Genomic DNA, 13,791 nt, shown 5'->3' with positions numbered 1-13,791 from the left:
TTGCCACATAGGTCAACAAACTTTAATTTGAAAAGTTTAATTTGCTATTGCTATTGGAGATGCTCTTATTGTTTTGATAATAAACTAACACCTTAAAACGATGTAATTATAAAGATATTCGGATTCTAATTTGCTCTAGCAAAAGTAAGGACCAATAAACCAATGAGTCTAGCCTAGTGGAAGGGCCTTGACTTGTAGACCAGTGGTCTCTGGTTCGAACTTCTATGGAATCTTGGTAGTGTGCGTATGAGAAACCTATTTTCTCTTTATATATTTTTTGGATTAATTACAGTTTAGTACCCTGTACTTACAACGTTAAGGTATGTTAGTACCTCACTTTTCAATTTTTACAATCGCATACCCTGAGCTTGTAAATTTGTTACAATCCGATTCCACCATTAGAGTTTCTGTCAAATCTCTCTGTTAGTTGTCTACGCAGCATTGTGGGTTCCACATGTTTCACTTTTTTTAATTTTAAATTGATTTAAATATGAATAAATATTTAAAACCAAAAAACCAAAAAAATAATAATAATAATCTCTCTCTCTCTCTCTCTCTCTGTTCTCCCGATCAAGCTCCAACACCCAACCTTCAAACACATGCCACAGCCACCCTCCACCGCATTGCAACCTCCCAGCGCCCCCTTCCCCATGACCACCGCCTTCCAACCCCCAACGAACCCAGTACCCCAACTGTCGGTCTTCATCTCTCTCTCTCTCTCTCTCTCTCTCTCTCTCTCTCTCTCTCTCTCTCTCTTATCTATGCTTTCTACCCCATGCACCACCACCTGCAAACTATACCACGAACCCAGAAACCCAGACCCAATTTCTTCCCCCCAACCTAGATTTCTTCTCCCCCTCAATTTCTTCCCCCCTCCCCCCCTTCGATTTCTTCTTCCCCACCCTCATCCCAGATTTAAAAATATTAGAAAAAATTAAAAATAAATGAAAATGGAAATGAACACCAAAACCCACAAACACCCACCTTGTATCTAATCCGTCCTCATCAGCCAATTCCTCTCTTCAATTTGATCAGCGCATCCGCAAATATCTACGGACTATGGCACCCGCAAATATATATTTTAGACTGACTTTTTATCAATTTTCCCTTTTTTATTTTTATTTTTTTCGGTTTTCGGTGTCTAAACAGACCATGGCATGGATCTTAGATGAGTACCCAAAATTTCATGGCTACTCATGAGTGGAAACAAGCAAAACCAAAGAAAGATAAGCTAAAACGTAGAAAAAAAAGAGAGACTGAGTGAGATGTATAAGAACATATCCCAAATGGATGTTCTGGCATACGATAAGACAGTGAGTAATAACTATTACAAATTCAAGCTCAGCTCATTCAGAGTTGACAAATAGAGGATCAAGAAGACTCTTTACAGCACCAGTTCCACAGAGAAACCATGAGAACAAATGATTATACATGAACACGGAACAAAAGCACCAAAAGTGAAAGGACCTTACCGTTCAACATCCACTTGGCCAAAGAAGTTCACAACACCTCCAGCATCCCACACAAGGGCGAAGCCAGGAATTTTTCGATAGGTAAAACTAGCTAAATTTTTTTAATTCAAATAAAAGTATACATTAAATCATATGTTCAAAAATAATTAAAAGTATACCTATTGAAGTACTTTATAAAGAGTAAATGAATAAAAAAATTAACTTTCACATATATATATATATATATATATATTAGTTGTAAACACAAATACAATGGAGTCAATTGAATGAAAAAGATTAAATTGAAGAATTATGGCTAAGAATTGTACCTTTATTATGCATTTGAACAATGAATTAGACTTTGGTAGCACGGAATACAAAACGTTGTAGATATCCTTTTGGGACTGCTAGGGCTATTTCACAAATATCGTTTTTTCTTTTGTTGAAGATTGACTAGGATACTCATTGCGAAGGACAAACTAGGCTAGGATACTTTCATCATGTCACACTAGGATCCTTAATTAAATGGGAAACTGGCAAGAGAGACATTTTAAAAAAAGAATAAAAAAGAAAGCAGGACTCACACCCATATTCCCAGAATGAGGGCCGAGCAAGAAAGGTGTGCTCAAAGTGAGAAAGTTGTGTTGATGGGCTATAGCTATAGGTCTATTCTTTAAATTTCCGACCAAAGAAATTTTTTTAAATAAATATTAAATCTACCATAGCTATATGTCTATTCTTTAAGGGGAAAAAAAAATCCTACCTAGGCTACAAGGTTGTAGCCTAGCCTTGTAAGTAGTTCCGTTTTTTTTAATCTCAAATGATCTCACAAGAGCCAGTATGAAAGATCCATTTGGACAAACTAGGGAGAAGCAAAACCTAGCATAAAATTAGGGAGGAAAATCTCTATAACATGACGGAAGAGACAGTAGCCTGATTTATTAGTCGAAGGGGTTGGTTCCAGGGGAAAATTCCTGGAATCAAAGGAGGTTGCAGGAGACCAAAAACAAACGTGCAGGGCCACACTAGCTCTTATCACATTTAGCCCATAAAGGTGAGTAGAGATTTCCATATTGTTCTAGAATACAAAAAGTAAGATGTTTTTATATAAAAAAAATGTCAGTGAGATAGTCAGAGAATAGACAGAAGATGTGACCAATTTGAAGAAGATCCATTAATTACGATTAGCTGTAGTATTTAACATATTCATCATCCGCTAGATACCAAAAGACAAATTACATTATGATATAAATTATAATTACAAAATAATAAACTAATTCATGAGCCCTCTATTTTGGACTCAAATAGAAACACTATTAGGCACACCCCTACAAGTGATCCCAGGTTCAGAACTTGGAGCAAGCAGCTCATAAGGCAAAACACCAGCCCCACACCTGTGCTTAAGCTCTGGATCACTGTTCCTCCTTTCGATCTCCTTCTCAATCTCCATCATCTCTGCAGAAAACTTGTAAAATGCCTCAACAATTTCTGCATCCCCTGACCACGTAGAGGGCTGCTGCCTCTCCCCAAGGTACTCTTCATCTGGTGAATGTGTGGACAATATATCCACAACAGCCATGTACTTGATGGCTTGTAGGACACTAGGCAGTGAAGAGAGGAAGTACTTTTGTGGGTCTGATATGAAACTTGCATATTCAGGGTCATTTTCTTCTGGTATCAGCCTTCTCATTAGGGGTGGCCTGTTGGGCACATACCCTCCGTAAGGGTACTGGCCAAAGTTGAGTGCAGCATGTTGTGCTGATGCTAGCCAAATTAGAGTGCTGAGGATTGAGACTAGGTCATCTGCTGAGGACAATGAGGGCCACCAGTTTTCGTGGCGGAGATCCGCGTGGCCTACATTGATGGACTCTGAGTACCAATTTTGTAGCTCTCTGTCGTTTCGTATCAGGCTCGAGTCTGGGTAGTAATGGTGCACATAGGTTCGAACCCAGTTCTCAATTGCACCCCAGATTAGCAAACCATCACTGCCATATGGGTAATCTTCGAGCACAAGTCTCACACCATGGGGTTGTGTTGGGTCAGGCACTGCCATGCCCCTGCATCACAAAAATCATGCACCAAATAAGATTAGCCAGAGAACCCAGAAAGACAACACACAAAATGGGAAAAAAATTTTTGAGAAAAAAATAAAAATAAAATAATAAAGCTTATTGGGGGAAGGACTTTCTTGCCCCATGACCTGACAAAGTACCATCGAGTTAAAACATAACATGTGTAAAAGAATCTTGCTAAGCTCTTGGTATCGTACCTTTGTATGAGATCTGCGGGAAGGCTTTCACGGTCGAAGCGCCAGTTTTTGTATGCAGAAGAACTAATTTCCATGGCATATCGGCCGGGAGTGAAGCATGACTCAATAACACCATCAGCGTTGATTAAGATCTGGCGAGCCAATGCATTGATCTCTAGTGTATATCTCATGTGAGGATCCAAAAGCTTGTAGATTGGGTGCATTGCACTCAATTGTCTATGTGCTGCCAATATAAATGGTTCTAGGGTAGCATGGGTACGTAGCCTGCAACCAATGAAACAAATATTCAGTATAATAAAAAACTTATATATTATACAAGAGTTAAGCAAGAATATCAACTGACACATAATGTGGTCAACTAATATTATCGCGACAACTTTACTTACCAATGGTGTACGAGTTGGTGGACCCCGGCATCGTTGGCGCAGACATGCGCCTTAGCAAGCTGCCATATCCAATTGGAAGTAGCATCAGTTGCAGGTGTCAAAACACGCTTTGATCTCGAACTTGGTCCTGAATTTGGGAGGCTAAGCTCTATGGCAATGGGCTTAAGAGCTCCGGTTGGTGTCAAGAAATAAAGGGTACGAGTTGCATATGCTTTTCTCCCATCCAGAGCATTAATTCGATCAAGAAATGGAAGGTAAACGTCGTGGTAATCCACTATGTACAACTTGTTCTCATCCAATGCCTGCACAAAATATAAAACCAAAATGAGAAACGGAAGAAAACACAGTTGATGATTATTTTATATTTTCCGAGTGTAGTAGATTTACAAACTCGGAAGTGTGAATAGCAGTTCTTAGAAAACATCAAAAGTATTAAAATAGAAAATGGTGTAATTGGTGGTACCTGTTGCACAGTCATGCCATGGATATTAGGTGTAATGTGCTCTTCTTTGAGTGCAGACTCTAAAGGCCCATAGATTTCAGGATCAAGTTTGCTCACTGGTGGGAAAACTTTGAGCCTCTCAATGCTCGATGGGTTAACCCCTGCTACTGCTTGACGGGCAAATTCGTCATCTCTCAACCAAGCTAGCTTGTCCTCTGCACATGGAATCAGATCTTAGTTAATTAAAAACCTAATCAAATGATTTAAATTAAATAATTACTTAAGGCTAATTATATTCCCACACACAATGACTTCGCACTGCATGGTGGTAGTGGGCACATGGTGGGATTATAATTTTTATAATAATGTATAGTGATTAATTAAAAACATGATGAAACTCACTGCTTAGAATCTTGGGGGTGTCATATTTGAGAATGCCCTGGTTATAGTCTTGGAACTTGCTGACCATATTTGGCAATGGAAGCTTCTTTAGGAGCTCATCTTGCAGCCCCAATTTAAGGAGGATTCCTTCACTGTAGAGGCTGTCGATGTCGCCGAATACCCGGAAATCTTTGTCACCCTTGAAACTAGACTTCAAGGAAGGGATCAAGTTATGAAGAACACCCTTGAGCCTCCCAAAAGAAAATGTGTCCATTTTTGACTCCTCAAACTGTTCATCTCTAGGAACATACATTGGGAGTGGCTTCTCAACCCTGCTCTCTGCTGACATATCTGTGCCACAAACAAAGCAGAACAAAAATTAGTTACATCTTACAATAATAGATTTTCAGATCCTCTGACAAGAGAACATGTATTAAAATATTTGAGCATAATTTACCAGTATCAGTTGGGAGGCGACCAGTGCGACATCTTCTTGGATAGGGTAATTTTTGACCACCAACTGTAGGCCTAGCTAAGTCAATTCCCTTATCAGGGTTTCCCAAATCATTATACAAAGCATAGTCATAGATCCTATCAGATAATTTTCTGACTCCATTTCCATCACCCCTCAAATTCTTCAGCTCTTTCTGTCTCAGTTCTCTGAGCCCCTCAGGAGTCTGGTTTGGCAAATATGGCTGCTCAAAACAAAAAATTACGAAAAGTCAATATTTATTTAAACTTGCTGCCAAAAATATTAGTTCTGTAATATACAAGTATAAAACAAAAGGACGGAATGATATCATGGTAGGTAGTCGGTAGGCTTTAAATATGGGGCCCATGACCTAAACCAACTAATGACTGGCTCGTCAAGGGAGAAGACAGACAGAAACTCAGTTCATGACAGAAGGGGAATAGACCAGGTAATTAAGTTAATAATAACAATAATATTAAGCTGCTAGCCATGAACCATTCAACTTTTCTGACGTACCAACTTAATTATCGGTCACTTGCAGATATTCAAAACCTAAAAAATTTGACGGTTTGACTTCCCCATCTAGGCAAACCATGATCAATGGAAAATGGAAAAAATGAAATCTAATCTACCTTGTTGCAGAAGACTATTCTTTTCTCAGGGTGATCTTTCTTAGATTGCATCCAAGAATTAACAGGGAAATGTAATGGACCGCAGGCAAAACCTTCAAGGGTTATAGTTTCCAAAAAAAACTCTTTTTGATGCTTGTTTGTAACTGTGATTGCTCCTGGGATGCCAAAATTTGAGTCCACCATAAACTCAGCTGTGTAATTAACCCTCTCTGCTTTGAGATTAGATTTCTTTGACCAGTCCTTGAGAACACCTTCACTGCTTTTCTTGGGTGCCTTGGTTCCTATAAAAATTTGAGGAAGAACCCAATTAGCAACAATTTAAAAAAAGTACTAAAATTCTCAGTTGGGTCCAAAATATTAGCAAAGTATTTCATTTGTGACAACCCCAAATAAAAGAAAGTTGCTTACTTGGGTCTATTTCAGTGCTGATGAGCTCCAAAGCAACATTTCTACCAATTTTGTCAGTGAGAGCATCCAAGTGTTTGGAGATGGTCTCTTTCAAGTCCTCCTTGATCTTGTTCCTCACAGTCACAACAGCTCTCACCTTGAACTTGACAGGCTTCTCTGCAGAAAAAACAGGCACAATCTTCACCAAATCTTCACTGATGGCAGCCACAGTACGCCTGTTAGCCTTCCTCAAATGCTCCCTCCTCCTCTGTGAAGGAACCAAACTTGGTCTGGCCAAAAACTGGTTCTGACTCAAAAACAATTTAGATGGTGATGAAACAAATTGAGACTTGTCCATCAAAGAATTACCCATGATTTGTTTAGTCAATGCCATCTTTTCTGCCTTAGTTCTCTACACAAACAGAGTCACTCTGAACCTTAATTAGTTCAGAAAGTTTGAGTCTTTTTGCTTTGTGGTTTGTGCAGAGAAAGAAAAAAAAGAAAGAATGGTGGTTGTAAAAGAAGTGAGTGCAGAATATGTTGGTGTTTGTGCTTCGTAGTGTATATATACAAACAGAATATCATCATGGCAGAGAAAAAGTTGGGGTACTGTTGATCTCACCGTCCACACGTTTTTAAGAAATTGTGCTTGTGAAAAACACTTGGGTTTTACTTTTTAATGTTGGCTTTCTTTGTTTTTTGTATTTTTGGTTTGGGGAAACATATTTTTCATTTGGGACTTTGGAGAAGTTCAAAGGGAGGTCCCGAGTCAAAGCGAGTTCGTGAGTTTCCGAGTAAACACGCGGTGTGCGGGAAGGCAAAGAGAAACTGGGATATGTTGGGTTCAAAGGACATGTGTCCCCTTGTCTTCTCCAAAAATGGCAACTGTGTCCCTGTTCATTGGAAAGTTTCATGAGTGAAATCGTGTAAAAGCGATCAACTTTACTAGTCTACGGTCCATAATCCATGGTTGATTTGACCAAATTTGAAGTCTTTGAAAAATATTTTAAATTGAAGGTTCATTCTTTCATTGAAGTTTGCTTCTTGTTTAAAATTTCCTCAAAACAAAAGGTTTTTTTGGGTATATGTGAAATTTTTATTTCATTTTATAGTCAATTTATAGTTTTTATTCCTTTTCCAAAAGTTTCTATATGCAAAATCCTATAAGATAATTAGACAGAAAAATTATCATATAAGCGTTAATCAATTCTTGAGAATTAAATAACTATTAATTTAATGGTATTTTCTTCTCAATATTCAAATATATCACAATTTTAAATATCCCCTCTCTCAATAATAAATGAATTGTGAGAATGTAAGGAGACAAGATTCAATTTAATATTAGTACCTTGTTAATGATATGAATGAAAGCACGGCCTCATTTGAACGGAAGAGATTGAGGGCACTACCTAGTGTCATAGTCTCCGAAAGAAAAACGAGATATTGCATTTATAATTTAAGTTTAATGAATTTGGATAACTGAGGCTGTTGGACAAAGATTTTCTAATGTGGCTCACCTATTTTAGAATTTCAAAAATATTGAAGAAGTTGTTGAAGATACTCTAATAATCGGATGAATTCAAAACAATAAGCATCACTTTGAAATGGTGATGACCATATTTAATTAGTAGCTCAAAAATTTGATACAAATATGTAACATAGTATAGGTATGTAAATATTATCCAACATATGTTATGGGGATCCAATGAAAAACAATATTGAATTGAAGTTTGCACTTCCAATTTAATGAGCGGATGGGATTTGTGAATAAGATTTGCTAGTGGGGATATGGACCACAGTTCCAACTCAAACCCAAGCCATGTGAACTTTTGGGTGGTTCCATAATCTTATGAATTAAAAAAAAAAAAAAAATATATATATATATATATATATATATATATATATATACAAAATAAAAACTTTTACAAAATGCAGGGACATGGTGATGGGTGTTATTAATGTTTTGGACTGCCACTCGAGCTACCGAGAAGTTGCTAAAGAGAATGAGCCTCAATTGACTATGACCACATTGACCACCATGACATTTCCAAGTGGAATAGAGGACTACTTTGGTCACTTACCAGATTTATTTCTATTCTGCTTCTATATTTTAATCTTTTATTATGAATAGTTCTCATTCATCCTTTAAGTTAGACAGCAATATTCATATTAATTATATATTGATTGCACGTGATATGTAAGTATTTTGCTGGTCTAATTCAGTCTTATCCAGTTTTCCCTAACAAATGAGGCCCTGAAGACTAGGAAAAAAAATCATAATTTGGGAAGCTGCCATAATTAGAGTTTTTTTTAAATCTTTTTCTTTTGGTTACCAAATATAGGTTCATATGTGTGTTTGTCCATGTGCACGCATGCACACAATCACATCGATCGTGTTTAGGGTGATAATGTGTCATTATCTTAATGTTAATGATGCACTAATACGCATCCCAAAGTTAATCCTCATATGTTTAAGTAGTGATTAAAATAATTAGCCACGGACAGGGACATATATATATTGCCACTAAAAGTGCATGGGCAGTGGGGGCATCTAATTAGTGGGTTGTAATGGAAATTGGCAAATTCATATCGTGCTGCAATTGTGACATTTTGTGTATAAAGGTCACTTGCCGCCAGTTTGGCAACTATTCCTAACTCGAACCTTCCTCTCTACTGCTCCTCAAAAGAGAAGGGGTCTAATCTAAAATATCATACCAGATGAATACATGGCATGGCAGCCCAATTGACTCAAATTCCAAATCAACTTCAAATTATCTTCCTACTTATGAGACGTGCATTGATTTTAAGGATTGTTTTAATTTTCTGAGAAACTTTAGTAGATGGCTGCATTTTCGTTTTGACTTGAGGCTGCAGATATTTCTTTAATTATTGGGAACAATTAAATTTCTATAAATATTGATATCAAGTATATAAATTGATCCCACAGCTTTCCAATCCACTACTAGTCTAATAATTCCTACGTCTATGATGACTTATTGTGAATCTCTTGAGATCTTTTTCCTCCTTTGTTAGTACAAAATGTTTTGCCTTTTCAAACCACTTTTCCGGGAGAGCAAGTAAAGCTATAAACTTACATCATTGTAAGCATACACTATTGTGTATATATATTAACAAACAATAATCTATTTTAAGGGCATTTCCACCCGTTGGGATTGTCAAGGCAGAAGGCCCCTTGGTAGATGGTGGGCTCCAAGACTAGGCAAGCTCGAAGGCAAAAACAACTCCAGCAGTTGCATGGGGGGCACTGATGTCAGCGCTGACATCGGCGAAGAATTTTTTTTATAAAATAAATGGAAAAAATACCAAAAAATTCTCATACGTATAAATAAAATTAATTCCATGTGAATAGTAATTGTCTTTTGGTTGTCATGGCAACGGGTGGAAAAGCAAAAAAAAATAAAATGATATGGCAGATACTATTCATGTGAATAGTGACCACCTTTATTAATCCTAAAACGTGCATAGCATAAAATAAAGGAACACGCAGAAAATTATTTTGCGTGATAAAACCCCACCTCTGGGAAAGTCTACGTCCACGGAACTCCTCAGTACAAAACAAATCCACTATAGAACGATGATTACAAGAAGTATTCACACACTTATCCTAGAAACATTCTAGATAATGTTTACCGATTTGTAACTCAACTTTTGTCACGGGATGATCTTTCAACACTCCTAATGTTAAATGCAATATTGGTCACGATTGCTTCAAGCTCGTTGGGGTTCTTCCAACTCTCCTTATGTTGAATCCAATAAGGGTCACGATTGATTCAAATTCACTGGAGAAAAACCGCCAACGGTCTTGGTGTCCTTAACTGTATGAGTCATCAAACATCTAAATGAATGCAATATGAATGATAAAAGTATTTAATAAATCACCAAGTGAACATAGAATACTTAATAATTTATCTCAAATAAAAACTCAACTTTCGAAAATTTATAGACTGAAAATATTAGCGTGAAAGCTCTACAAAGAAAGAAGACAAAGTTCTAGTTTTATATGAGTTTTTCTTCATAAGAAGGAAAACCCGCGTTTAAATCAAAATCTCCACATTTTAACTTTTGACAAAAATCACAAAGATAGTTTTCCTATTCTAGAGTTTAGAAAAGTGAAGCCAACGAATAGGAAAATAAAAGGGAATCAAGAAAGTAAGATATTGATAATCACACAATTAAAAACTTATTTTTATTCAGCATGATCTTTTCCAATTACCAACGTGATTTTCAATCAAAAATACGTGAGAGACAAAAAGAATTTAACAATAAAAGAAAACAAAGAATAAACAAAAAATATTAAAAAAAATATATCTAAATGAGATACACTCCTAAAGAGATTCTAATTAATTAAAATCACGGAAGATAAAGGAAATAAAATCATATTAGATTCCAAAAAATGTTATTATTATGAGTGCATGAAAAATGACATGTCTTACCCTTTAGATCAAATGTTTCATACGTGTTAAGTTATAATTCTTTAATTTGGGGATTGCTAAGCTATTTTAATTCTATAGTTTCTGAAAATCAAATACAACAATTTTACTTCAACCCTCTAGCTAAATGACACTTCCAAATCTATACTATATTCTTAAAATTGCCAACATAATTTCATATTAACATCTTCCCATGCAGAAATTTCGATTTTCAAATGTCAACATATTAAATGACCAAAACGCAGGCCAAAACAGACGAATTGGGTCATAGAATTGTAGAGTAGTAAACCGTGGATTTCATTTCACACACTTTGAGATTGAGTGTCATAGCTAGCGATTGACCACATACCACCCCCATTGAAGTTTGACTACGACCAAAATGAGAAGGCCAAAATAGAAAAGTAACCAAAATAAGAAATATAAAAGACAGAATTTTGTTTTTTTTTTATGGGGTTTGGTCAAATTAATGGTAATTAATATTAAGTATAAATCAGAATCCAACCAAGAGAAAAATTCAATCTGGTTATCGCGTGGAAATAAAACTAAAAAATTGGGAGGAAACAAGAGAGTTGTATTTACTTCCTTAAACGTTGTTGCTTTTTATTTATAAACAGGTCAACTTTGGTTTTTCCTCAGGTCAACAAAGTATTCATCCCATTGACTTTTTTTTAGGGTTAGAAAAATAAAATGCGTACCTCCTGCCCTTCTCTGTAATTTATATATTGTTTTAATTCTGGCTAATTAATGCATGCCAACCACGCTAATTAGAACTAGTAGTAGTATGATCTCTTATTATATATGAGAAAAATTCCCACAAGTTGTAAAAATGAGCTACACAAGTTTTTGTATTCCCATAAGATATATGAATTTGACCCTACATACATAGCGGAATTCAAAGTTTCCATATCACAACAATGAAAGGTCACAACTCATTGGTTTTGACTTTATGCATTACTAAAATACGTTTTGGCCGGTGCGTCATGGTGCCGGACATATAGGTCTTTAAAATCATGCTCTCTATTTTTAAGTTAAAATTTAGCTAAAAACATATAAAAGTTATTAAATGAGTTCTTTATAAAAATTTAACTCCGATCATACTCTCTAATTTAGAGATTCCTAAATGCTATAAAAAAATATATTATAAAAAATAGTTAACATTAATTAAAGGGTTTTAAATACTTATAAAACAAAGTGGCATTAAATTATAAAGAGTAACTATGAGTTTTTTTTTTTCTCTCTTCAGATTTAGGAGCTTTTAGAAGTCTTCATATTTTAGGAGGTGGATAGAGAGCATAATTGAAGTTGTATTTTTTCAAATTCTCTCTAAAATTTAAGAAAATGGTTTAAAAAGCTTATTTTTAAACCGTGAATTTGAATTACTAATCAAGTTGATTTTTGTTTGCAATTGACAATAAAAATACATCTGAACCGTTTATGACAAGACTACCATACCATGCATTGCAAAGATGTACGTGGATCCATATATATATATTTACACATCTTACAAGAATTGTGTGGTGCAGACCAAATTGTGGGCACGTAGTACATATAAGAAGTTGCAAAATCTTTTGTGGTCTGGTTTCCCAAACTTGCCACAATCCCATTGGTCTAGGGTACCTTCCAAAATACCAAATCTTGACCCAGAGTTCCCGATATAATTGAGAAAATCAAAGTCTACCCAACACAGCATCTAAAGTTGCACCGCCCAAGAAGCATAGGTGAAAATCCTACACAAAGTCCTGCCGTTTTTTGGGATGCAACGTTGAAAAATTTCATGGCCATTGTTTTTATGATAAAATTAGATAGGAAGAAGAAGACGAATTTAATTTTACTATTTTTCCCATGGAGAAAGTTATATTTAGCTTGCTCTCTACATGGAAAACATGTTCTTAATTTACAAAAAAAGCAGCTGGTGGTGCTCAGTGCTTGGAATAGGACCAATCTGCTTCGAATCTTTAGGTGCCATTTGATGTGTCATCTTTCGGCACCTTCCTATGTATTATGACACTCTCTTCTTCCTGTATAATGTTTGGTAGACCCAGCCAGCTAGGTTATAATGAATAGCGAAAAATCTTTAGTCCGGCAATCGACAATACATATGGTCCAATCACTTTCACAAAAAGTCTAAGCTCTTATATATTTGGGTCCACCGGACTCTACAATAATCCCACACTTTTGACTAAGTTGCCGTGTACTACAGTCGCACTCAAGAATCTCTCTCCACGGGCTTCCCAAGTAAATCAACCCCTTAATTAGCAGATGCCTAAATAGAAGCTTGATTGCATGACTTAATTATACACCATTTTATCTTTTGGTTAAGTGGCTACAATGTTGATTGACAAATAGTAAAGAAACATGATTTAAAGAGAAATTGATGTTAGTCAACCTTGCTCATCTAGCGATTCTGCCCAATCCAATTTTTTCAGTTATTCATAATTTCATTTTGATTGTAGGCTGTTGGGGTACGTAGTTCGTCAAGCTAAAGAAGACACATCACATTGGATCAACAGGCTATATGTTCAAGCCCATCTAATTCAGATCCTTTTTTGGGCCCAAGATGGTCCCAATTGGACCAACCAACTGTAATTTTGATAGTGTGCATGGGTATGTATCGTGGTTCTTTTATTTCTTAAGATAATCTTTTGGGTTCGATAAAAAGAAGGGAGATTCACTATTATACCCAATATGGGGGCCCAAATTATAAAAATACCCTATATAAAATGGACTTTAGAAACACACCCAAAATCCATTTACAACATAACAAAAAAGCTTTTAACTTCTTATAAATTACAAAACTGCCATCAATTTCTTAAAACAAGCCCAACCCCAAAATCTCATAAAAATACCCAAAGCACTCAATAGGGCATCAAAGTAATTTAATAATCAATATTAAATTCAATAAGGCTAGCTATCATTTTTT

The 13,791-nt window shown here is 35.9% G+C and overlaps 1 protein-coding gene across 1 annotated transcript; it reads right to left on the bottom strand.

Annotated features, from left to right (window-relative positions):
* Positions 1-2,603: 2,603 nt before the first annotated feature.
* LOC117621049 (linoleate 13S-lipoxygenase 3-1, chloroplastic-like) lies at positions 2,604-7,179 on the bottom strand. Its single transcript, XM_034351308.1, has 8 exons — positions 6,442-7,179; positions 6,034-6,314; positions 5,387-5,624; positions 4,951-5,280; positions 4,570-4,763; positions 4,107-4,408; positions 3,721-3,984; positions 2,604-3,508 (listed from the first exon to the last, which is right to left on the bottom strand). Exons 1-8 carry the CDS (start codon positions 6,812-6,814, stop codon positions 2,752-2,754), a joined length of 2,739 nt encoding a protein of 912 aa, XP_034207199.1. The 5' UTR covers positions 6,815-7,179; the 3' UTR covers positions 2,604-2,751.
* Positions 7,180-13,791: the final 6,612 nt, after the last annotated feature.

This window comes from Prunus dulcis, chromosome 3 (assembly GCF_902201215.1).
Source record: "Prunus dulcis chromosome 3, ALMONDv2, whole genome shotgun sequence".
NCBI classification, from domain to species: domain Eukaryota; kingdom Viridiplantae; phylum Streptophyta; class Magnoliopsida; order Rosales; family Rosaceae; genus Prunus; species Prunus dulcis.
This window is presented reverse-complemented; position numbering and strand designations above follow the sequence as displayed.